Source organism: Canis aureus, chromosome 25 (genome assembly GCF_053574225.1).
Source record: "Canis aureus isolate CA01 chromosome 25, VMU_Caureus_v.1.0, whole genome shotgun sequence".
NCBI lineage: Eukaryota > Metazoa > Chordata > Mammalia > Carnivora > Canidae > Canis > Canis aureus.
Window position 1 is genome coordinate 2,730,889 of NC_135635.1, and position 25,604 is coordinate 2,756,492.

Consider the following 25,604-nt stretch of genomic DNA (forward strand, 5'->3'; position numbering starts at 1 on the left):
ACCCCAGGGTCCCGGGATTGAGTCCCGCGTCGGGCTCCCTGCAGGGAGCCTGCTTCTCCCTCTGCCTGGGTCTCTGCCTCTCTGTGTGTGTGTGTCTCAGGAGTAAATAAATCTTCAAAATAAAATTCAGATTCCCGGGTTCGTCCCTGGAACTTCTGATTCAGTGGTTCTGGATGAAGCCCAGGATCTGCCTATGTAAGAAGCCCCCTCCACCCGCCACCCCCAGGGACCCTGATGTAGATGGTGTCCGTGGACCACACCTGGCAGGAGCGCTGAGATGGTCAGGGCTCTGGGGAGGAGGAGGATAGGGCTGGGAAAAGGAAGCAGGCATTAATTCATTTACTAGGAGAAAATGTTTTACCGTCAGTATTTAATCACACACACGCAAAGAGAGAAGAAGCCACAACAGGAATTGCATCCCCCCCCCAAAAAAAAAAAAATCCAAAGCACCAACCATAAACAGCTCAGCCGTTAGCTTCAGTCAAGCCTTTCCACGCTGACGTGTGCATAGGTGGGGACACTCTTGGGGACACACAATGTCTCAGATCAGTGAGGGGCTTCCCGAACCCCCAGCCCACTTTCCCCGCAGCCCCCTCAGCACCCAGGTGACATGCACCCACCCACAGCCGTTCCCCTACCCTGCCCCCTTCCCAGAGGGCCTGGCACACGGTCAGTACCTCGTAAATGCCTGCTAAGTCGAAGTTGGTTGGGAAAGAAAGGGGCCGAGCAGCTTATCTCAGAAAGCTGGGCCACTGGGAAGGGAGACAGGTGCAGGTGGCAGTAATGCCAGCCCCAGGGTTCGCACTTGAAGGTAAGTCATAACTGCTACAGGGAGGAAACTGGAGCGTTCATCTGGGTTCCCAGCCAGGGGAAAGTACCGCACGGACACTGAGGTCTGAGAGAGCGATGACCTCCCCCCTGCACCCACCCCCGCCCGCCCGCTACGCAAAGCGCACCGATCGGGCACTGGAGCAGGCCCCCGCTACGGAGGGGGCACACAGGATGCCGCTGCTGGTGGCCACGCCCCCCAGGCCACGAGGGACAGTGGCACTGAGGTCCCCGCAGACCACGCCGCCCTGGGAACGGCTCACACCTGTGGAGGGAGACGCTGCGTCAGAATTCTCTTCCATCCTTGACATGACATGACCCAGACTTTTTTGGAACCAATGATTTACTCTCTTCCCATTCGGGGCGGGGGTGGGGGGCAGCAACATGAATCTTTACAACAGACATTCATCCGAACCCATTGCCGTCAACACCTAACTCTCCTTGAACCAGACTAATGTCGAGATGTGTTTATACAACCTTTGACCAAAGACTGATGGTCAAAGTGGAGGAAAACTCGAGAAATACGACTGCTGCAAAGATGAGAAGAACAGATAGACACCTGGCCTGGGGACTGCGTGTACATTGGATTATTAAAGATTCAACCATTGCCCGCAATGGCCCCCCAGGTGATCAGAATAAACATCTAGGGTCTCTCATTAAAACATTGTGCCACTTGAGGAGAATTCCACGTATGACTGAAAGACTCGGGCTATTTTTGCAGAACCAATTAGGGGGACAGAACCTGCCACGATCACTAGCTTGGGGCCCAGGTGGATCTGCGTAGGGGGCAAATATTTTAGACCCTCCTTTTGTCCAGATCCCAGAGACCTCAGCCCCCTTCTCCCCCACCCAGGGCCCCACAGACAGAGGTTCAGTCACCAATTAGCTGTAACCCAACATTAAGACCCAAAAGGATGATGCCCATGACGGACACCCAACTTACAGATATTGACGGAGCCCACGCCTTCACACAAGCTGCAGGGGAGAGAGAGAGTGAACATTTAGGACGGTGTTCCTCTGCTTCCGCTCCATCGGGCCTGTTGTGCCCCATCCGGAGAGAGGGGAGCAGAGCTGAGGGGCTGGGGGCCTGTTGCCCATCCTCTGCAGAGAGTGTCGGTGTTGCCCCTGCTCCCAGGGATCCCAAAAGGACAGGGGAGTGTTAGGTTGCTGGACCCCAAAGGCCACTTTATGCCTTGTTAGCTTCTCGGCCATGGAAAGCTGGTGTACTGAAAGGTGGGCGTGGGTTACCGTGGGGGTTACCCTCCCTGCCCCCTGGCTGGACATTCCAGCACAGCCAAATAGGTGATGGGAGCAGCCACGGCCCGCGGGACGCCTCTGGGTAGGGAAAGTCTTGCGTCTCATTCTAGTCAATCGGTCTTCACCCCGTGAGTTCACACGCTCTCCCGGATAGGCACCCGATTTGATAAACGCAGAGAGAGAAGCGGGAGGGTAGAGTGGTTAAGAGCCTGGACTCTGGAGCCAGGCCTCCTGGGAGCAAAGCTGGCTGAGCCACTTACTAGCTGGGTGACCTCGGTCTCCTCATTTCTGCAACGGGGATGATGACACCCAACCTTCCAGGATTGTTGTAAGCGCTACATTGCAAAGTGCGTGCAAGCGGAGCCTGGCCCACAGTACATCCACCGCGTTTGCTATGGACGTGATAACCATCTCGTTAAGGATGGGACACGTACACCCCTGCGGTGGGCTCCTCCCTCACACCCACCCGCACTTTCGGTTCTACGTGGCCCTCTTTGGTAACGCCGGCTTCCAACCCTTCGCTCCAGGAAAGCTCTAGTCCGATTCCTTCTGCCCGACACAGAGCACTTGTACACGCTACAGCTCTTCCGTGAGGATCTATGCTTCGGGCTCACTCCCCTGTCACGTGAATCTGACCCTACCACAGCCTTAGAACTGCGCCTTTCCAGAAGATTCCAGTCATGGTGCCCGTTGAGCCACAGTGCTAGCAGCAGCTAGCTGCTACGAGTTGAGGGATTACGGCCGCTTTTCTTATTTTCTGCCATGAGAGTTCCTCGTGTCACCCAATTAAACTTGTTAAATGCCACGAAGAGAAAGTCTGTTAAAAGGTCAATGGCCACCATATGCAAAACACCATACACTAAACCATCTTTTAAAATCCCATTGATTATATGATTGAGGTATTAATACACGAATGATGATGATTATGGCAACGACAGTAAGCTTCACGGTGCAAATGCTTAATGCTTCACTGAAGGCAGGTGAGTGGATTGGGGGCTTACGGGTACAAAGGAGGAGGTAGTTCTGGCGGCCTGAGGACCTGGACAGGAGAGTTTACCTGCTTTGGTCAAGCGTGGCACAAATCCAGCGGCATGGCTAGCTGCCTTGGGCGCCACACACGTCAGGTTTCTAAAGCTAACCTGGTTAGTAAGGAGCCTGTCCATGGTACCGCCCGGCCTGGCCACCCTGGATAGAGAGTCTTACTCTGCTCATAACCTGCCCCTACTTATGCTCTACTATGCACAGTAACTCATTTAATCCGTGCAACAGCCTACAGTGGCGGGTTTTATGATGATCTGTTTTACAGGTGAGAAGGCGGAGGCACAGGGGCTCAGAGCTGGAAAGTGGCAGAGCTGGGATTTGAGGCCCGGCGGTTTGGCTCGCAGCCTGTGATCTTAACCTTTATGTTCCACCCCCAGTCTAGCCTGCTCCCCTGTGACGGGACCCAGCTAGGAGGCAGTAAGGATGTACGCACCTCTGGGCTAAGGGCCCACCACTGCCCCAGCTGTAAATCCACATCGCTCCTTCCCTGGCTGACTTCACGGGCCCCGATTCTTGGCTCAAACTGTTGGCACAGCCTGATGTGTCCTTTCCTTTCCCACCCACTCAGCTCTGCTACCTCCTCCTCTGAGAAGCCTCCAGCAGCCTCCCTGGGACACTAACCCCGGTCACCTGGAGGCCAGATTTATGTCCAGCTCTGTCTTTCCCTGCCAAGCAAGGACACTGTGCTGCTCGTTTCCATTTGCTGGTCCTGAACACGGAACTCTAGGGTTCCCTGTCTCTGCATCCCAAACCAAATGGCCTTTAATAAAGCTTCCGGACGATTCCAGCCTTTGCAACCCACTGAGATGTAACGGCAGAAACATCCTTTCAGCCAACAGGGCAAAGCAGCTGTGTTGGAATGAGCTTTAGGCACAGCCAGAGGGGCAGTGGAGGAGGGGAAAGATCAGTGGAACGCTAACCAGGAGACAGGTGTCATGTAAGCATAGCCACGACCTAGCTGTGACCTTGAACAAGTTCCTCAAGGCCTCAGTTTCCCCATCTGTAAATGGGGAAATGGTTGGATTCCCGTGATTTCTGGAGTCTTTCTGGGGTCCTTCCCGGTGTGAGTGCTCTCTGCCTGGAGAATTAGAGTCCAGCAAGGCGCTCTTCGAGCCCTAAGTGGGGATGAGAAGAGACCCTGAGTCCCGCCCGTGCTCACCGGCTCTCCTCGCCCTCCAGCAGCTTTCGGTACGTGGCGATCTCCACGTCCAGGCCCAGCTTGGAGTTCATCACCTCCTGGTACTCCTTGAGCAGGCAGGCCATGTCCTGCTTGGCCTTCTGCAGGGCCTCCTCCAGCCCTGCCAGCTTGCACTTGGCGTCCCGGAGGGCTGCCTCACCCTGCTGCTCCGCCTCCGCCACGGCGCCTTCCAGCTTGCAGCGCTGGGGAAGGAGAGGAGGGAAGGAGCTTGAGTGGGGTGCAGGCTGTGGGAATACTGGTGGGTCCCCCATGGCCTCGGTCAACCTATTGCACCTCCATCCAAAATGGTCAACTTGCAAATTAAGTAGGTAGGAAAACAATGACCTTTTGGAGCTTTCTTCCTCCATTTTTGTACGACGGTGGTTGTAAAACTCAGGTTCTCCGGTGAGCCGTTAGAGGGAGGAAATATTAGCACTGGAACAGGGCTAATAATAAGTAATGATATAATGATATTATCTTATGTTTGTTTACTGTTGTGAGTTTACAAGGCACTTTCGCAGATGTTACCTTACCCACCGCCAGTTACTCTGCAAGCTTGTCAGAACAGGCATGGCTATTCCCCTTATGCAGATGGAGAAATTGAGACTCAGAGAGGCTGTGACTTGCCCTACGCTACCCTGAGTCATTAGTGCCACCCCCAGGTTTTCATAGGCCCCTGTCTGGGGTCCCATTCTCTGACCCACTGAGATCAGCGTACTGGAAGAAGTCCCCACACAAACACCCAACACACGAACTACAGCTCCTCCCTTCTGCCCCCACTTAAAGCAGAAGGAACCCAAAGAGACATTTCTCTCGAGAAGACATATAAATGGTCCACAGATACATGAGAAGATTGCTCAACGTCACTCATCTTCAAGGAAATGCTAATCATAGCCACAATGAGAATCACCTCACCCCTGCCTGGTTGGCTATTATCAAAGAAACAAGGTAAGTGTTGGCGAGGATATGGAGAAACTGAACCCCTTGCAAACGGTTGGTGGGAATGCAAAATGGTGCAGTCGCTATGGAAACCATGTGGAGGGTCCTCAAAAAGTTAAAAATAGAACTACCCCATTGGGATCCAGCAATTCCACTTCTCGGCATTTATCCCAAAGAAGTAAAATCAGGATCTCGAAGAGATATCAGCGCTCCCATGTTCATTGCAGCACGATTCACCACAGCCAACACATGGGAGCAACCCTAAGTGTCTATCTACAGATGAACAGACAAAGAAAACATGGTATAGACGTACAATGAAGGGGCGCCTGGCTGGCTCAGTGGTTGAGCGTCTGCCTTCGGCTCAGGCCGTGATCCCAGGGTCCTGGGATCGAGTCCCTGATCGGTCTCCCTGCATGGAGCCTCCTTCTCCCTCTGCCTGTGTCTCTGCCTCTCTCTCTCTCTCTCCGTGTGTGTGTGTTTCTCATGAATAATAAATAAAATCTTAAAAAAAAAAAAAGAATGCAAGAGGATATCTCTAGGACCTCAAACCTTCACAAGTGTTAACCACTAAGGGAAGAACTGATGGATTTGGCCACATCCGGGCTAAAGATTTCTGTTCAATAAAGGACACCAGAGCAAAGCAAACAGACAAGTGACAGCCTGAGAGGAGATGAACTGCAACACGTAGAACTGACAAAGGGTTGTGATCTAGACAGAATGGACAAGGAACTGCTGTAAATCATCAAAAGAAAGATAGGAATCACAACAGAAAAATGGGCAGATGATAGGAATAGGCAGTTCTTAGAATGGGAAATGCAAATGTGTAAGTAAGCATATGAGGAGACATTTGACATCACTAGTTAACCAGAGAAATGTTTTAAAAACAATTCATTACACCTCTTAGATCCACAGGGATTGGAGCAGAAGCCCCCACCTGCCTGTGGAGGGAGTGTGTGCCGACACAGAGCTCTGAGGGTTCTTAGGGGAAGTAATTCAGTGAATATCCTACAATTCAACATTTCCATTTCCTGCTTTATGCCTTTAAAACATCTCTCATAAGGATGCCTGCCTGGGTGGCTCAGTGGTTTGGCACCTGCCTTCAGCCCAGGGCCTGATCCTGGAGACCCGGGATCGAGTCCCACATCGGGCTCCCTGCATGGAGCCTGCTTCTCCCTCTGCCTATGTCTCTGCCTCTGTGTGTGTGTGTGTGTGTGTGTGTGTCTCTATGAATAAATAAATAAAATCTTTAAAAAAAATAAAAAAATAAAACATCTCTCATGGAGATGTACATGGAAACAGGTATACATGTATAAAAATATATTTAAAAAGTTCATGATACAACTGGTTGCCATACCAAAGACTTGGAAGTGAATGGAGTAGCCATCCATGGGGGAATGGACAGGAAACTCCGGTTTAGGAATATTCAGCATTCGATACCACAGAAAAGATGAAACAGATCATTTATGGCAATGTGCGTGGACTTCAAAGACTTTAAACTGGCTATGGGAAGAATCAGATGAGATTTATGGTGTAATGTCATTATGCAAATCTAAAACACTAAGAAGTTTCTATAAATTTATTTTAGGGGATGCATATGTACGTATATAAATATATGTGTGACAGAGGGACATCTATTAGCTGCATGCAAATGAGTCTGGGGACGGAGGGGAGAGGAATGAAGATGAAGGAGAGACCACGTTCACCTGCAGAGGTGTGCAGACGGTGGTAGTGAGCGCTTTGAACAGTGGCGTGAGATCAGCTCAGATCTGTGCACCTCACGTCCATCCAGAGGGTGGGGGAGAGAGAGAGAGCGAGACACAACCTGCACTAGACCACGTTGCCTGAGGCATGTTTAAAGGAGAGAAACAGATGCGGGATAAGAAGGGAAATAAGAGGGATCCCTGGGTGGCGCAGCGGTTTGGCGCCTGCCTTTGGCCCAGGGCGCGATCCTGGAGACCCGGGATCGAATCCCACGTCGGGCTCCTGGTGCATGGAGCCTGCTTCTCCCTCTGCCTGTGTCTCTGCCTCTCTCTCTCTCACTCTCTGTGTGACTATCATAAATAAATAAAAATTAAAAAAAAAAGAAGGGAAATAAGAACAGAATTCAGAGAAGGCAGGCACATCAATCCTCCCCCTGAAATGTTGTGTGCAAACAGCGTTTGCAGGTCCTTCCCATGCAGGTGGTTAAAACAGCAGCCCCTCCAGGTAGGAGGAAAGCAGGGAGCAGAGCAGAAGCAGCAGGGACACGGAGCAGGCGAGCTCTCGACGCCCCCTGACCTGCTGCTTGGCGTTCTCCACCTCCGCTGTCAGCCTCTGGATCAGGCGGTTCAGCTCGTGCAGTTCCTCCTTGGTTCTGCGGAGGTTCTCACCCTGCTGGCTCACTGTGGCTTTCATCTCCTCGCACTGCGGGTTGGGAGACCAACGTTAAGAACCAGCCGGTGTTTGAGACACTGCTGGAGGGGGTGCTAGGCTGTCACTACGGGGAGTCAGCCCGCTGTTCCCTCCTCCGCCCCCCACTCTGCTTGGGCCTCTGCTGTAGCCCCGTGAGTGCATGGCTGTGCTTCCCAGGGAAGCTCCAGGTTCTGGCTATCCTCCCTGCCTGACGGGCAGCCGGCCCTCCAGTTCACCTTGGTTTGGTACCAGGACTCAGCCTCGGCCCGGCTGCGGCTGGCGACGTCGTCATACTGAGCCTTGATCTCGGCCACGACCGAGTCCATGTTGAGCTCCCGGCTGTTGTCCATCTTGACCACCACCGAGGTGTCAGAGATTTGCGAGTGAAGAAGGTAGATCTCCTGTAGGAGACAGCAACCAGTGCCCTCAGCCCCAAATCCCCCTCTGATTCCCATCACTGTAAGTTAAAAACCTATCTGAAGCTTCAGGAAATAAAAAAGAAAATTTCAGAGGGGAATTTTAAGAGAAAAGGCTGAAATTTGGACCATGGCCTCAAGGCAAACAAGGTGGAATTCCATTAAAGCCTGGATCAACAGAGGCAGATTTCTAGGGATAGAGACAGAGGGGATCCCTCCACCTGGGGCCCCAACTATCCCAATCAGCTGTAGCTATCCGTATAAATCTGATCAACCAGATAATGGACAGATTGAGATTTCTGGGTTTTCTAATTAGGTTTTCACATCACCTGAATTAATAAGCTATTATTATCTCTACCTATACCTATATTGTCAAATCTCCGCTTTGTGTTACATTGGGTAGACAGGCAAGGAATCATCATCTTTCAAATCATTTTAAAGGAAGGGCATCACCCTCTTCCATCTTGCAAAGAGGCCTGAGCAAGAGAAAAATCTCCTCTGGTCACAGAAGGAGAGGGTGTTTAGGCCCTAGAAGAGTTAGGGATGGACAACGCTCTTTAGAGCCAAGGGGCCAAGACAAGCCACAACCCAAGAAGCCATCCACCTTCCCCTCCCTCACTTTCTCTTCTGGAGCTGGGGAGAGACTCACCTCCTCGTAGAGGGCCTGCAGGAAGGCCGTCTCCTCCCTCAGCACCTCCACATTGGCCTCCAGGTCAGCCTTGCGCAGGTAGGCAGAGTCTATGTCCTGTGGACACACATGGGGAAGGATGGAACACGGGGTCACCCGGTGCCCCTGGACCTCTGCTCTCTCTAGGGGACCCTGAGACCATGTTCTGGCCCACTGTTCTCCTACCACAGAAACATCCGTGGGATCACCGAGGAATAGGGAGGGGAGAGAAGTCTGACCCCTGCAGACTTTTTTCTGATTCCTGCAGAATTGGAGATCTTTCCGAAGCAGGTAGCCTAATAGCACAGGCCAAAATGTCAGACTGCTACCACGAAGCCAGCCTGGCCCATGGAGCATGACCGTGTGGTGGCCACTGAGCCACGAGTGCGCCGCCCCAGCAAGTTGTCCTTGGCACCCAGGTCAGGTGCCACCCAAGTTGCTGGCTCTCCGCGTGCTGCTGTCTGCTTTCTGTAGACTCCCTGGTGAGCCACCATGGTCACTTTTAAATCCATTTCACTCTCGTAGGGACACGGACACTGCCAACCACCCGGCCTCCATTTGTCAGGGGACTCGAGTGCCGGGCCACCATGACTAGACTGGTACAATCGTGGCGAGTCTCAGAGGCCCAGCATCCAAGATTTCATTCCTCCCCACGTGGAAAGAGTCACTCACCTTCTTCAGCACCACAAACTCGTTCTCGGCTGTGGTCCTGAGGGCCACCTCCTCTTCATACCTGAGGAGAGAGAGCACAGGTGGAGAGGCCCCTGGGGAGGAGGGCTTTGGGCCGGCCAGGAGCCCTAGGTTTTCAAGACTAGTTGTGTGCCTTGGGAGAAGAGACTTGGCCTCTCTGGACTTCTATTTTTCAGTCACAAAGAAGCCACGAAAAGGACACTGGACATGGAGCTCAAGGCCCTGGTTTCGGGTCCAAGCTTGGACTGAAATTGCTGCAAAACTCGGACAAGTCATTTCATCTCTCTGCATCTTGGGCTAAATCGGCTGGTGTGCAGGAAGTTTCTCTGGACATATTCGTGGGATGAGTGGAAGACAGATACTCCGAGGGGTCTTTCAACCCGAAAACTGTACAAGACATAAAGCTCCACAAAGCCATCCCCGTGATGTTCTCTTCCCTCCCCCCCACATCAAGGACTTGAAATCCTGGAAGCTCCCCACTGTGCCCAGCCTGCTGGAGGGGCACTTCCACAGCCCTGCTCCACCACCCCGCACATTCTCTTGCTCCTGCCCAGGCCATTCCTGCCGCAGCCCTGCCCGGCCGACAGGGAGGAGCAGAGTTCCCACCACACGTTTTCCATAGCTTTTTTTATATATATAATAAATTTATTTTTTATTGGTGTTCAATTTACCAACATGCAGAATAACACCCAGTGTTCATCCCGTCAAGCACCCCCCTCAGTGTCCATCACCCAGTCACCCCCACCCCCCGCCCTCTAGCTTTTTAATGACAGAGTAATCTGGGCTGCTATAAATTCTGCGCTGTGTAATTACCAGCGCTCACACGTCCTGGGCTGGGAGACGGACCTTGCCACCTCCAAACAGAATTGCGTCTGCGTTTGCATCCCCCCCGAGGAAAGTTGTAAGCTCATCGCCGGGCCCATCTGGATGGTAAAACCTGATCTCCCAAGATCAGAATTCCAGTTACTTCCAGTTAGCATGGCCAGGACCGACTATGGGAGAATCACCCTTCTCTCTGTCCACATCTAGCAGGTAAGGAGGAGCAAATTAGGGGTGACCCGGTGAGTTTAAACTAGGTGATGGCCAAGCCAAACAGTCAGGTTAAAATGAAAGATTTACATGGGCCTTTGAATCGATGAGCCTTGCAGAACCAGAGCCTGGCGATTTATCTACAGAGCAGAAGAAAGATTAGAGAATTATCCAAGCTCATCAGATACCTTGAATGGCATGGGCCAGATCACCTTCCTGATATCTCCCCAGGGACTTTTCCTCTGTGCCCATCCTAGCACGGACCGCCCCCAAGTTTGCTCCTCCAGCCCAGTGATCTCGTTCCTCCCTCTTAGTCTCTGGGCCGCTCTGTGCCCTCCCAGACTGGGAGCAGCTCTTCTCCCCAGGTGTCTCCTCGTTCCCCAGGATGGGGCCCCAAAAGCTGAGTGCCAAGACCAGATGGAGCAGGCTGATGAAACGGAACACCTGAGTGCTAGCCGGCAATGACCCTGCCCTGCCGCCATCTCCACCTCCGGGAGAGTCGGGTGGACCCAGCCAAGAGCTGCCCCACACCCGTAACTACCCCCAGCCAGGCCACACTCACTTCTTCTTGTAGCCCTCCAGCACCTCCTGGACGTGGTTGAGCTCAGAGGCCAGCCTCCCGCTGTCGGCCTCCACGCACTCGGCCTCCCGCCTCAGCGTCTCCAGGTAGCCCTGGAACAGGGGCTCCAGGTTGCTCTCGCAGCACTTGCGGTTCTGGTAGAACTGCCACTTGGTCTCCAGCAGCTTGTTCTGCTGCTCCAGGAAGCGCACCTGCCACCCGGGGTGGAGGAAAAAGACTCAGGGGGAGCCCAGAGAGGTGCCCAGGATCCCAGAGCCCTCTCTGTCCTGGGGGATGGCCCCTGACCTGCAGCAGCTACCTGTGACCTCCCCGCAAAGGCCAAATCATTTGGCAAAGCCTGAAAATGCAATTCCCGACTGTTCCCCCAGTCGTGTTCCCTCATCCTCTCCCCATCTCCCAGTAGAGCACACTATCTGTGATGTGTTTCTTCTGTGCAGAATAAAATAACTACTGATCCTGCAAAAAACACCCTAGATCGTACATGGGGTGGGGAGCCAGAAGTGGCCCCCCAAAGATGTTCACATCCCAATCCCTGGAACCTGGGAATATGTTCTATTTTATGGCAAAAGGGACCCTGCAGGTGGAATTTAGGTTACGGCGCTGAAGATCAGATCTGGAATTATCCAGGTGGCCCCAAGGGATCAAATGGGCCTCTTAAAGTGGAAGCAGAAGGCAGAGGAGTGGAGAGATGCACAGAAGGGAGATGGAGGAGAAACTTAGAACCTGAAATGGCCTCCACCACCATCACCAGCTTTGGAGGCAGAGGGAGAAAGGGCCTGCGTCAGGAATGCCAGGGGCCTCTAGGAACAGAACAGGCTCCAGCAGCAAGCCAGCAAGGAAACAGGGACCTCAGTCCCACAATCACATGGAACTCAACGCTGCCCAAAGCCTGCATGTCCCTAGACACGGGTCTCCTCTAGGGAGAGAAATGCGGCCCTCCCAACACCTAGATTTGGGCCTCACAAGATAATAAGTTCGTGTTATTTTAAGCCACTACATTTGTGGACATCTTTATGGCAGTGATTTTTAAATGCACCCACCAGGACTCTCCCTCACTCTGGTCCTGGGGCATGAGAGCCCCGCTGGGAGGCCCCGGACCAGGAGTTAGGAGACCTCCCACGGGCTGACTCGGCCACTAACCAGGCCCGTGCGCCTCGTTCTCTCTGAGCCTCAGCGGCAGTACATCAGCAACCGCACACTGGCAGGCCCCAGGCTCTTTCTGCCCCGCAGGCGTGTTTCACTTGGCCTATAAGCTGCTTTATTGAAATCTAACTCATTGCCAACATTTAACAATCGAGTCATTTCAGACAAGAATCTGGACCTCTGTGACCTTGACAAGCCAGAAGCTCAGGCAATGCTGGGCCTGGGTCTGGAGGTAAGTCACAGCAGCTGCCCCCGCAGGCAGGCGTGCATCTCAGCCCGGCTTTATTCATGTCCTGCCAAGCCCCATGCCCTGGCCAGCTCTACGCTACGTGATCTCCTCCCAGGCCCTAACCTTCTGGGAGCACAAGCCTGGTATAAAGCAGCCCTCCATTGCCCATTGTGTGGGAAAAGAAACCAAACCCCAGTTAACCAAAGGCATCTGCCCTGGGTTGCCATTGCAGGTCCACTCTCTGGCTTGCCGGCTCTGCAGGCTTAAACTCACCCGGGCAATACACTTTGCACATGCTGAGGAGGTGGGGGCTGCCGGCCTCCCCGGGGGGGGGTGGGGAAGCCAGCCTGGGCAGCAGCCCGACGCTCTCTCTTCAGACTGGAACTGACTGCTCACAACAGTCTGCATAGCTGGGTGCTGCCCAGAAAGCCATGCGGGGAAAAGGGGCCCCTCCAAGGAGACGCAGCCTCCTGCCGGGGCACACGACCCGGTGAGCAGAGCGTGGGCTGGATTTCAATCCCCACCACCCCCCACCCTCAACCAGCGCCCTTAGTGCGTATCCTTGTGAAATGAACACCCCGCATGATGCACTGAGGGTAAGGAAGAGCCAGCTTCATGTTAAGAATCCACGTGCGGCACCTTCGCTCGCGAGATCCTTATCTCTGATGGTGGCACTTATCTGAGAGCAAAGCTCCCACGCACCATCACCCTCGCGTGCGGCCACTTATAAAGTCCCTGCGTGTAGATGCGCACACCATTCAGCCCTAGAGTCTTTCCTCCCCTGGACTTCAGTGGCTGTCCTCCCCCGGGGAGGCTCTCGGATGGGGTACCACTGAGTCAGAGGAAGCCAGAGCTCTGCATCCAACCGGAAAGTGGGCTCAGAGACTGCAGCAACAGGAAAGGTCAGTTCTACAACCCCTCTTGGGGTTCCCCTTAAGTTTCTCAAGTCACTGTCTTTAATCTGTGTCGGTGTTGGGTGAGGAAGGCTGTAGGCATCGGGTTCGAGTCCCCTGCCCGCTCCTGAGCCTCAGCCCCAGGGAGCGACCCGCAGACCCACCTTGTCGATGAAGGCGGCGAACTTGTTATTGAGGCACTTGATCTGCTCCTTCTCCTGGTGCTTGACGCACTGCGCGTTGGGGTCAATCTCCAGGTTGAGGGGCGTCAGGAGGTTCTCGTTGACCGACACGCTGGTGATGCAGGGCGGGCTGGGCCCGCAGAGGCCCCCGACCCGGTAGCCGAAGCTGCTCCTGCCGCGCACGGGCCACCCGCAGCTCACCGCCGTCCACGGGGACCCCACGGCACACAGGCTCCGGCTGCCGAAGCCCCCGGGGCGCCTGTAGCCGGGCCCCCCGGGGCCGCCCCCGCGGGACGCCACCACGGCCCCCGAGCAGCTGCGGGCCGCGGGCTTGGGCAGCACCGCAGAGCAGGCGCTGAAGTTCCTGACCCCACAGCCAGAGCCCAGGCGGTAGGAGCGGGTCGTCATGCCTCCGCTGCACAGGGTGGCCCCGGGAAGGCGGCCGGGCCGACGACGCAGGCCTCCTGCTGGAGACCTGGCAGCGCCTCTGCCTTTTATGGGGCAGAAAGCAGGCCTCCCAACAACATTAAAGGCAGGAGAAAGTTATTAACGCCATTTACAAGCGTGGGAATCTCCCGCTAGGCAGACGGAGAAGCAAAGCCAAAACTTGTCTCCTCTAATAAGCATGTGGAGGAGACCCCGCGTCACAATAAACCTGCCCCCTGCCTTTTCCGTCCCACAGGCCTAGACACGGCTCTTCGGCCCCTAATTCCCCTCCCACCTGTGAGTCCACCTGCCATCATTATCCCACACAGGCAAGCGGGGGCTTGAGCTGGCACATCCTGGATGCCAAGGGTCCCGTGTCCCACAAGGTCGACGGGCCCGTCCTTCCAGGCAGGCTGCACGTTCCCCTCCATAAGGCTGCCAAGGGATGCTTGGCTCATCTTTCCAGGGCGAGTCCTTGCGGAGTGAACTCTTCACACCTTCCCTGCTGCGGCGTGTCCTACATTCTGTCTCAGAGTAGGGTCACTGGCCTTGGCATAGGCCCCTTGGTGGGCCTAGAAAGCAGGTCTTATCTACTTGTGCGGCCTTCGTGGCAACTGACACACAGTCGACCGTCAGGAAGCATCGCCGGAGCTGAGTAGACTGGACGCAGGAAGGAAGGGCCAATAGCCGGAGAGCGTCTTCACCTAGTCCACACATACTGACCGTCCTGGCACCGTGTGCCGGGCCCAGGAGCTGTCCCGGGGGAGGTGCCTTCATGCACGGGCAAGTGCTGAGGCCCCACCAGAACAAGGCCCTGAGCAGCTGCCGAGGGAAACAAAGCAGGACAGCGCTCGGCCCCTGGAAGGACCTGGATCTCCAGGGGACGTCAGACTGAGGCCGGAGAGAGCCGTGGCAAGAACGGGAAAGACAACCGAGTAGGTAAAGGGAACGCTCTTGGCTTTCTGAGGAGGCCCACTTGTGGCAGGTGGAATGTCACAAAGGAGGCGAGACCTGAGGCAGGTCCTGGAAGACGACGAGATGTGGCAGAGAGAATAGAAGCAGGGGTGCCCAGGAGAGCCGCTGCGCGGGCCTGGCAACCGGAGACGGCCCGGTTCCTGAGATCCTCAGCAAATCCAAGCTCTCAGCTGGGGCTGCTCGCCCCCAGCCGCCCACCCTGATGGTACAGGTGTCACGCCCTGTCACGCCCTGGAAGGGCAGGGTGGAAACGGGACCCCATGGGAAAAGCCCCTGCCTGCACCCCCGACTATAACGAGGCCCAAGCCCAAGCAACCCAGTCCTCTGAGGCAAGCCCTCGTTATAGGGAATCTCTGCGTATGAAGACAAGAACAGGAATGGTCTTCCAGAACTCCTGCTTGGGGGAACAGGCTTGGGGAGGGGCCATAAGAAAAGAGCCAAACAAGACAAGAGAGGATGGGGAGGGTCTTTCTGCTCTGACCCACTGGCTGGCTCCAGCTCACGCACACGCCTCACAGCAGGGGGACACAGAGGACAGAACCGGACCCAATGTGGGGAGTGTAAGGGTGGAGGCAGAGGCAGCAGGACCCGCCCCAGGACCACCGCTCTGAGGGGAAGTGCTTGTTTCTGCCCCTGGAGGACAGAGCCCCAGCGCTGAGCCAAGTCATAGGGCGACGGGCTGGGAGACACCCCATAAACCGAAGTCCTACAGAACCAACTCGCCGCAGCCTTTTACTCTTGTGACCACAGAAGCACAACTCCCACAATGACCCCAACCAGTGGGACGGGGAGCTGAGAGAGCTCCTCCGTGGCAGGCAGGCCCAACTAGGGAAGCAGCCCAGGAGCCAGAACCCAAAGTCGATGCCCTGGAAGGGCCTGGCTGGGCATTCTTTGCGTCTTTGCATTCATTCAACAAGTATTTACCGGGTACCTACCATGTGCCGGCCACCATTCCATGAGCTCGGGATAAATCAACGAGTGAAACACACAGAGATGTACGTTTTCATGGGCTCCCATCCCAATGAGAGAGATCGGCAATAAACTCGGGAAGCACGGCCGTCGTATATTCGATGGGGATACAGGTCGTACGAGGAAGAGATAGAACAAGGATGGGGACTCAGGAGAAGTGAGAGAAAGATGGGGTCCAACTTGAACAGGGTAGTCTGCACTGGCTGCCCCGAGAAGGGGACGTGGAGCAAAGGTCTTGAGGAGGTAAGGGGACCAGACAGGGCAAAGGCCTGAGGTAGAAACAGGCCCGGGTCTGAGCCAGGAGGCCTGTGGTTTGAGCAGAGAGAGTGAGGAGTCCTGAGTTTGGTGAGTTTGGGGGACACAGAGAGAGAGGGGAGCACCATTGGGGCCCTGTGGGACCGGCCTGTTCCTCACTGCGCCCTGCTGCTTACCTGCGTGCGCCCGAGCTGCCTCTGGTCCCAAGCATTGCATGGGAAAAAGGAAGAGCCAACTTATTTTGGTGCCTTTGGAATCAAAAGGATGTGGCCCACCTTCACACTGGGTCGCCCCAGAGTGCGCAGGAAGGCATGGAGGAAGGCTGCCCACGCTCCGGGGCCAGCTGGACCCAGGTGTGGGGTCACCTCGGGAGCGGTTCCTGCTGCCTCCTCCAAGAGGGGGATGCCTCACATGGATATTCCCGAAGACAGAGAACTGGGTTAGGCTAGTTCATCAGCACCCCATTCGGAGCACCCTTACCGGCCAGTCTCTCATCAAGCCTGGCTCGCTCCCCGAGAACCAGGCTGGCCATGGTACCTTTGGCCCAACTGCAAATGTCTGGCCTAATCTTGCTAATCTTGGGGCACAAAGACCAGCGCCTGGGACCTCTTTGTCCAGAAGGCCCTACATTCCGGGGTGGAGGGGGGGGTTGGAGAACTTCCAGGATTACCAAATGCGTTCCTGTATTCCTGTATCGTAAAGAAAGCTGACTGTGCAAAGAAGAAAAAAAAAATGCAATGGCTCTAGTGATGTATCCCCGAGGTGGGAGCACCGAGCAGGGTGGGGAAGCAGTGTGCGCTGATGGAAAGCGAACTTCAGGGATCCCTGGGTGGCACAGCGGTTTGGCGCCTGCCTTTGGCCCAGGGCGCGATCCTGGAGACCCGGGATCGAATCCCACGTCGGGCTCCCGGTGCATGGAGCCTGCTTCTCCCTCTGCTTCTCTCTCTCTCTCTCTATGTCTATCATAAATAAATAAATCTTTAAAAAACATATTTAAAAAAAAAAAAAAAAGAAAGAAAGCGAACTTCATCACCGACGTCGTTTAGAACTGCTCCTGCTGGGTGATCGTAAAAACAAACGGATTTTGTTGTTGTTGTTTTTTAGGTTCTCTACCCAAAAAAATGCACCCCTACGGCCTCCACTCAGGGTGGACCGGTCCCACTGCACCCCCCGCCCCCCGCCCCTTGCCGTGCATCACTAATGGCTCAGATATCTTCAGAGGCTATTCCTTGCTCACCAGACACTGCTGAGGGTGTAGACTGGTGGGTAGGACAGCTTGGACAGCTTCCCTCCACGCGTCACTCAGAGACCAAGGCCCTGATACATGGCGTGATTACTCACCCCTCTGCATGTGGAGAACAAGCCTTTGGGTGTAGGATATTAGACGATCCACCAAAGGAGAACTGGGGATCTTCTGTTGTGGGGCCTGGGGAGTAGAGGGTTGTACTACATGGTCTTTCTGTTTTGCCTCCAGCTTAATGATACTTGTTTTTCTTACTGGTATCACCAACATGATGAGGGTGTTCCCCGCCCCCCCCCCCGCCAAAAAAAAAATCCAGAAAGGAGGATCTTGGCTTGAATCTTCTGCTGTGCTCAGCCCCTGAAGGAGAACTGGCAATTCCCGGCCAGATTCTCCAGCTAGAAAACCGCCAGGGCTGGGGGCTTGGGAGGCCCCTGTAAACAGAGCACATGGCTATGGAGGGGACCCTGCTCACAGCCAGCCCAGGCAGCAAGGCCTCCCCTGGTACGTGAAGGTGTCTGGCAAGGGTATCAAGGCCACACAGGTTGATGCTCTGCGCTCTAGAGGACGGGGGAGCAGGGTGGCCACTGAACACCCATTTCCTCGTCATCTGCGAGTCCCTGGCCCAGGACGTCTACTCATCCTTTCATTCAGCAATTGCTTATCACGCACCTGGGAGCCGTGCACGGTTCTGGATGCCGATGGCACCTACCTGGGCAAAAGCCAGTCCCTGCCCTCCAGTGGCTCACAGCCTGGTGCGGGAAACCCAACGTCCATGGTACAGTGTGGTAACAGGCACAAGCAAAGATGCCAAACTCCTTTTCAAGGAAATGGTCCCTGAACTAAGTCTGGAGGTGCCCAAAGCCAGGAGACAGTGTGTCAGGGGTATGGACAGACACCCAGCTGGCCGAGTGTGGCCGGGGGGCAGGGCGTCCCCTGCGGAGTGATGAGGAGGGAGGCAGGACGGGGGCTTCCCCCAGTCCCGCCAACAGCAGAGTTTTATCCGCCGGTGCCTTAGAGGGGCAGGCGGGTTGGGCTGCGCGGTGACGGACGGAAGGGCGGGAAGGAGGCCGCTGGATGGACGATCCGATCAACTAAGAAGTGGGGTAGGGACGCCTGAGTGGCTCAGTGGCTAAGCGTCTGCCTTCGGCTCAGGTCGTGATCCCAGGGTCCCTGCATGGAGCCTGCTTCTCCCTCTGCCTACGTCTCTGCCTCTCACTCCGTGCCTTCCATGGATAAATAAATAAAATCTTTTAAAAGAAGGAGGAGGAGGACGAGGAGGACGAGGAGGACAAGGAGAAGGAGGAGGAGGAGAGTAAAGACCAGATGGCAAGAACCCGATAAAAGGCAGAAAATCCAGCCAGCAAGCTATCACATGAAACAAAATGAGAAACACCCCGGCCTGAGCTAAGATGAAGGAGAAACGGAAGGACCACGAGGCGTCAGAAGGCCTGGCGGTTGCATGGACGTGGGATCAGCAAAACAGAAGACAGGACGGCAAAGAGCAAGGCGACTGCCCTTCCCTGAGCCCCCACCGCGCCCCTTTGGCCCTTGGGCACCAAGACACCCGAACCCCAGCCCTGCCTGAGCCCGTGGGGACAGGCGTGCAGAGCACTCAGCACAGCGAGCAGCACCCTGGATGCTCAGCCAGCGTCGCCCCCGCTTTTCGTTGCCCCTCGGGATCCCACGCCAACGTGTGCGGGGAAGCAGCACAGCCAGCGCGGCCCGCAGCATGGGGACCCCATGGCACGTGCGCCACGTCCATTGTGCTCCACGAGGCGCTGCCCCAAGGAGCGTGCTTGCGGCTGTGAAAATGAGGCAGTGGAGTGTCAGCCTCGCAGCCCCGCATCTCAGCCTTGAGCTGGCCCGGGGTCCAGAGGGCCAGTAAGAGGACAGCCCCTTACTCTCCCTCTCGCTCGCTCGCTCCCTTGCTCGCTCTCTGGGTCCTTCCCCAGGTAAAGGAGGGCCTAACCCTATAACCCGGAGCCACAGCGTTAGCCTCACGCCGCGTCTGATGCACTTCACTGCAGCAGGAACGTCACTAACAGACTTTTGGGGTCACACAGAAGTTTGGGGTCAAACTTCGAGTATTGAAAATTTTACTGAATTTTACCTCCTTCCCTCGTGATTCCAGATCGGCAGACAGTTCGTGCCACTGGATTAGATCCCTGCTTCCAAGATGCTTTCAGGCCAAGGGAGGGAAGAGGACAGACAGCCTGGCACAGGACACACAGAACCTGGAACGGGACGAGCCGGGCGGGGACGCGGTCACACCGAGGCAGGTGGAAGGCAGGAGCAGGGTTTCCGGGGTGGGGAGTCGTCGGACGAGCATGTGCATCACCAAGGACGATGAAGGGGGGTCTGGGGAGAGCAGCTTTGGGTCTCCTGCATGTGACAGGGTGACAGGGGAGGGAGACACGGGCTCTTCTGATTTCCAGCAGCTAAAACACTGTGAGGCCACGCGGCGCCGTGTCAGGGACGGAGATCCCGTAGATTTTTCCCGTGGTCCCAGAAAGCAGCCAAGTCCCAAAGCGGGGCACAAAAGGGCCTCAGTCCCCCAGGTTCTCAGGAGCTGCACACGGGACCCAGCCACCGCGCCGCACAGTCACCAGGTTCGGTGGGAGGAGAGCGGACGTGGAAGGGTCGGCCTTGCCAGCGCCCAGCAGCGGGAAGGGCATCCTGTGGCCAGTCGTCGTCACAAGGCAGCACCGTGTGGGGACCTCGTGGACGCCAACCGCGCAGTCACCACCCCGCTGATGGCCGTGGAGCCTCCCCGGCCCCCAGCAGCTGTCACCCAGGCAGACCGCTGCTCGGCGGTGCCTCCTCTGCCACAACACATGTTGGAAGTCTCCAGAAAGGAGGAGGTGATGAAACGACCGTGTCCCGCGAACCAGGCCGTGAGGGCCACGAGCATGTGAGCCAGGGCTGGGGGGCCGGTTGGTTTAGGGGCGGAGAGAGAGAAAAATTTTGAGCGGACTTGAAAACTGACATTGTATCCCGAATTCTAGAATACGACGACTCCGATAGTCAGAAGCGGTTGCCAACTGTGAAATCTCGCCACGACGTCCGTCCTGGTAGCAGCGGCTGCGGGGACGGCTCAGTTCTCTGTTCCAGGGAGCTCCTGCAGTCCCAGGCGGCACCCACGGACGGCATCTAGAGGGGCCCCGCTCCTGCCCCCGGCAGCTCAGGCCCCTGGGGAGGGAGGGTGAGCACTCTGGGCCCCCTCGCTGCGTCCAGGGGTCAGCGCTGGCCATGACACACCTGGGCGCAGGCGGGTTAGGGCCCCCAGGACCCTGCGGGGAGTCACAAAGAAGAGGAGGGCGTCTGTCTTGGAGTGGGGGGAGGGGTGGGGGGCATATGAGAGGCAGCTGTGCCCACAGCCACCGAGCGAGGCTGCCGGGGGGACAGGGCTGACGTCGTGGGGAGCCCAAAGAGGACAGTGAGCTGACTCGACAGGGGACACCCAGCTTTGGGATCTACGGAAGGGCCCCTTCCAGGGCTCCCCAGCGGCCGGGAGTGAGGGGAGGGGGGACAGGGAGGCTGCTACCTGCCTGGAGGGTGCAGTGGGACACAGCAGCGCCCGCCCCCCAGAGTCCTCCAACTCCGACAGCTCGCAGGCCGTGCCAGGGGAGCACTTCCAGGAGACCCCCAGGAGGAAAACGTGGCTCAGAAACGCTCGTAATCGCCCCGCCCTGTCCTGTCTTCCTCCAGGAGCTTGTCCAGCCGCATCACACCTGCAGGACCCTGCATCCCCATTTCACACACCAAAGCGCTGCTGCTGCTGCTGCTGCGTCTGAGGCTCCGAGGAGCCCTGCGGCTGTGTGAGTCACCCCTGGGCCGCACAGGCGCCCAGAAAGCACGACCGGCCCCGCGGCTCCGCTGGAGGGCGCCCCAGCCCAGTGGCCGCGGCGTGGGAAGCGCCCCTCCTCCAGGAAGCCTTCCCAGGGCGAGGCCTCTCACGAAGCAGCAGCAGCAGCAGCAGCAGCTTCCCTGGCTCCTCCCCGCCTGCGTTTTTCACTCCCCGCAAGAGCTCGGCACACGGAGCGCCCGGCCGGCCCCTGAGGGTCCACTTCCTAACAGATCCGCGCACCGGGCTTCCCTCCAACTCATCGTGTGCCCGGACGGTCCCGGTTCCCCGGAAATCTGCTTCCGGGACACAGCTCCCCGGTCACCGACGGCTGCGCAGCCCAGTCTCCGGGGGCCCGGCCAGCCCGTCCGGCTGGTCTCCTAGGCCCTCCCCACGTCTTTACTGTGTCTTCCGTGTCCCCTGGGCAGACAGGTGAACCCGTCGCACGCCCCGGTTCCTGGCTCAGTGGCCCCAGGAGCCCCTGGAAAGCCGCCCTCTGTTTTGCTCCCCTGTTCCCTTCATCCCTTACCCCTGCTGTCCCTCTCGGCGCAGGTGACACGTGTGACGTCCTCACATAGTCGCTCGTGCCTAGAAAGGAAGCTATGCTGCTCTGGGAGCTGGCCTGTCCCACCGGCCGCCGCGGTGCAGTCCTGACGTGACACGTCCCCACGGGACACTGTGGGGTCTGCGAGTCCATGGCCTGTGCGGCGTCCAGCGGCCCTCGTCTCCCCGCGTGCATCCCCCTCTCCCTGGCGCCGCGGGGCCCTGGCCTGCCTCAGCCTCCTGCTGCTGTGCCCAAGGCCGCCGCGAACCGCCTTGTCCTTGCAGGAGGGGGGCTTTTCCGGAGGGCGGCCAGGGGCTCCCAGGGTGTCTGCTCCCCGGAATCCACTGCGTTAGGCTGTGCTGCAGTCCAGAACACCTCCCCTTCCCCCGCGTGCACGGGTCCCCACCTCCCACCGCCCCCGCCCTGGTCAGGGTCCCCATCCCCCCACCCCCATCGCCCCACCGCTGCCCACCCATAGTCAGGAGCACCCACAGTCTCATCTTCACCATCCACTTCGCTTTTCTGGGGCGTCGACTAGCTGCTCACGTTTTTCTCCCCCACTGAACTGGAATTCTTAATTTTGATGTGTTTGTGTCAATCAAATCTTTTTTTTTTTTAACCTTGCAATTTCGGCTTCTAACATTTGCTTGAGAATGCTTTCCCTCGCCCTAAGCTACAAGGAAGATCTCTCGCGTGCTCTCCTGTGTGCGTCCCGGTTCCTGCCGCGGCCTTCATTCCCCGGGGGCGCCCACGGTGTAGGGACTGGACTGGACTCCAGCTCCACGCTTGCCATTCGCTGAGTCTGTTTGTACCAATCTCACCCACTGAAGAAATGGCCTTTTGCATGTCGCCCCAACCTTTTTTTTTTTTTTTAAAGGGGCTGTTTTGGGCTCTGTCTTCCGTTCCAGTGGCCCGTTGACCTGCTGCTGCGTAGGTTCCGTACTTCTTTATCACTGGGGCGCTCAGATCCTCGGACAGTCTCTTTGCTTTCCTTTTTTCACCACCGCCTTTACCACAAGTGGATTTTATTCTTTCTTTTTTTTTTTTAAGATTTTATTTATTCATGAGAGACACAGAGAGAGGCAGAGACAGGCAGAGGGAGAAGCAGGCTCCATGCAGGGAGCTCTGAACCGCTGAGCCCCCCGGGCTGCCCGGATTTTATTTTTTCACGTAAGTTTTAGATCATTTCATCAAGTCCCTCAGAAGAAATCCAGCCCAGGGTTTTTATTGGGTTTGCCTTATAAATTGACTCTGAGAGAACTCCTATCTTTGGAGCATGAGGTCAAACTATCCTTGAATGTGATAGAAACCCACGTCACCGGATTCTCTTGTATGTTCTCCTCAGAAGAGAGGCTTACGTGGCTCTTCACAGCGATCTCGGGAAGGCTCTGCTGCTACACCGTAAACACGTCCTTATTTTTATCGCTCTTAGGAATGGTGTCTTCATTTTTCTCTCTATTTGCTAACTGACAGCTGCTGACGCAGAAGAACACTCCGGATTGCTGTAAGTTGACCTTGTAACTGGCTGCTCATCTCATCTCATTATTTCTATAGTTTATCAGTTGAATGCATTCGGCCGTCTTTTTATTTATTTATTTATTTATTTATTTATTTATTTATTTGACAGAGAGACTGAGCGCAAGCAGGGGGAGGGGCAGGCAGATGGAGAAGGGACAAGCAGGGAGCCCCATGCAGGGCTGGATCCCAGGACCCTGAGATCATGACCGGAGCTGAAGGCTCGTGAACCACCAGGAGCCCCAATTTTTTTTTTTAAGATTTTATTTATTTATTCATGAGAGACAGAGAGAGAGAGGCAGAGGCATAGGCAGAGGGAGAAGCAGGCTCCATCCAGGGAGCCCAATGTGGGACTCGATCCGGGGACCGAGGGATCACGCCCTGAGCTGAAGGCAGATGCTCAACCGCTGAGCCCCCCGGGCGTCCCAGGAGCCCCAATCTTGTTTGGCCTTCTATGTAGCTGTGCCAACAATGCCAGTTCCCTCCTCATCCTTATATTTATCTTCTGAGCCGAGAATTCCAGTATGTGGAGCCCGGCCTTGAGAGTAGGGCACCCTCATCCTGCTCCCGGCTCTATGAGAGTGTACCCGAAGTTCATCCCGTAGACGCAACACCCCCAAGCTCCCCGGTGCCCATCCACCGCCCTTTGAAGACTCCTGGACTCTCCTGCCACCCTCCGCCCGGCGCTGCCTTCACCACGCTGACTTTCCCAAGCCCTTCCCATCTTTGAAAGCCCGGCTCAAGGCTGACCTTTCCCACAGTCTCCCCATTGGCTCCAGCTCACAGAGAGCTCCCCCATGGGCCCCTGAGCCAGCACACACGCTGTCCATCGACAGCCCATGAGCTGCCCTGAAGAACTACTGTATCTCCCATCCATTTAGCCTGTGCCTATTTACAGATCTATCCCGACTAAGCAGCCAGCTCCTTATGTTTATCACACTCCTCTTTATACCCTGAGGTACACGATACTTGCTTAATAAACGGTTCTGGGGCACAGGAAGGCGCCACGTGCCATCAGCTCCAGCTCAGAGGCCTGCGTGCTGTGAGTTCAAGGCCAGAAGGCGCAACGGGAAGCAGCAAGGTTGCAGAGCAAAGGCAAGAAAGGCTCAGAAGGAGATGCCCCCCACCCCTGGGCCTCAGCCGCCCCTGTGCCTTCACCAGCACCACCTCACCGCGTCTTCACGGGGCCCAGGAGGCCGATATTCCGATGGTCATTTTGCAGATGAAGAGACAGGGCGCACAGAGATGAAGTACTTGTCACACAGCCGCTGAGAATCCCACGGATTTGCATCCCCACTTCCTGACTCCCAAATCCTCCTACTTCATGGCAGTGGCCTCCCCGCAGAAATGCCACCTCCACAGCCAGGCAAGCAACAGCCAGGCACAACCCAGGCCAGGACGGTTGTCCCCCTGGACCCACGAATCCATGTTCAGGAATTTATTTTAAAGAAATAAGGGCGGGATGCCTGGGTGGCTCAGCGGTTGAGCGCCTGCCTTCAGCTCAGGGCGTGATCCCAGATTCCCGGGTTCAAGTCCCACATCAGGGTCCTTGCACGCAGCCTGCTTCTCCCTCTGCCTCTCTCTCTCTCTCTCTGTCTCTCATGAATAAATAAATAAAATCTTTAAAAAAATAAATTAGTGGACATGTGCATGAAGAGATATCTTACAAACGTTCCTCACAGAGTTGTTCATCAAAACTCCACTAAGAAGGGGCAGGGGCACCCAGGTGGCTCAGTCTATTGAGCATCTAACTCTTGAGTCTTGGTTTGGGCTCAGGTCATGACCTCGGGGTCCTGGGATGGAGTCCCATGTCGGGCCCCGCACTCAGCGGGGAGTCTCTCTAAGGACTTTCTCTCTCCTTTTCCCTCTCCCTCGCCCTCTTCTCCTCCCTCTGCTCATGCCCTCTCTCTCTCTTTCTCTCTCAAATAAATAAATAAATCTTTTTTTTTTAAATCCATTAAGAGGGGACACAAATTAAAAGGCCCATCTATATGAAATGACAATTGCATAAGTGGGTCAGCAGCCAGGCGGACAGGCAGGTGGCCACCAGAAAACCACTGATGAATGCGGCCAAGTGGCGCTCACAGGCCCAGGGAGGTAGGCAGGAAGCTAAGCTAGAAGTCGGGGCAAGCGGTGCACTCCAGGCAGCAGGGACGAGGCCGCCCCAGGCCAACCCAGGCCAGCTGTGCGAAGGGCAGGCTCGGGGCACGGGCCTTGGGGCCCGCACCAGTCTGGGGCTCGACCAGAGCCTTTATAGCCCATGGTTAGGGTGGAGCCAATCCATCCTGGGACCCAGGTGGAAGGAAGCAGCCTGTTGGCCAGCTGTCCCTTTGTCAGCTTCCTGTCTAAGCCTATTTTCAAGGGCTCACCC

At 56.0% G+C, this 25,604-nt stretch overlaps 1 protein-coding gene across 1 annotated transcript; it reads right to left on the bottom strand.

Annotated features, from left to right (window-relative positions):
• Positions 1-351: 351 nt before the first annotated feature.
• LOC144296776 (keratin, type II cuticular Hb5-like) lies at positions 352-13,934 on the bottom strand. The gene is made up of 9 exons (XM_077869955.1): positions 13,445-13,934; positions 10,998-11,206; positions 9,389-9,449; positions 8,699-8,794; positions 7,870-8,034; positions 7,520-7,645; positions 4,286-4,506; positions 1,772-1,803; positions 352-1,093 (listed from the first exon to the last, which is right to left on the bottom strand). The coding sequence occupies exons 1-9, from the start codon at positions 13,868-13,870 to the stop codon at positions 942-944; spliced, it is 1,488 nt and encodes a 495-aa protein (XP_077726081.1). The 5' UTR covers positions 13,871-13,934; the 3' UTR covers positions 352-941.
• Between the last annotated feature and the right edge of the window lie 11,670 nt (positions 13,935-25,604).

Coding starts and splice junctions, on each gene's coding strand:
- LOC144296776 (XM_077869955.1), bottom strand. CDS start 13,870: ATGACGACCCGCTCCTACCGCCTGGGCTCTGGCTGTGGGGTCAGGAAC. Junction 8,795..9,388: donor AGTTTGTGGTGCTGAAGAAG/GTGAGTGACTCT, acceptor GTGTGTCCACAG/GACATAGACTCTGCCTACCT. Junction 7,646..7,869: donor AGTCCTGGTACCAAACCAAG/GTGAACTGGAGG, acceptor CCCAACCCGCAG/TGCGAGGAGATGAAAGCCAC.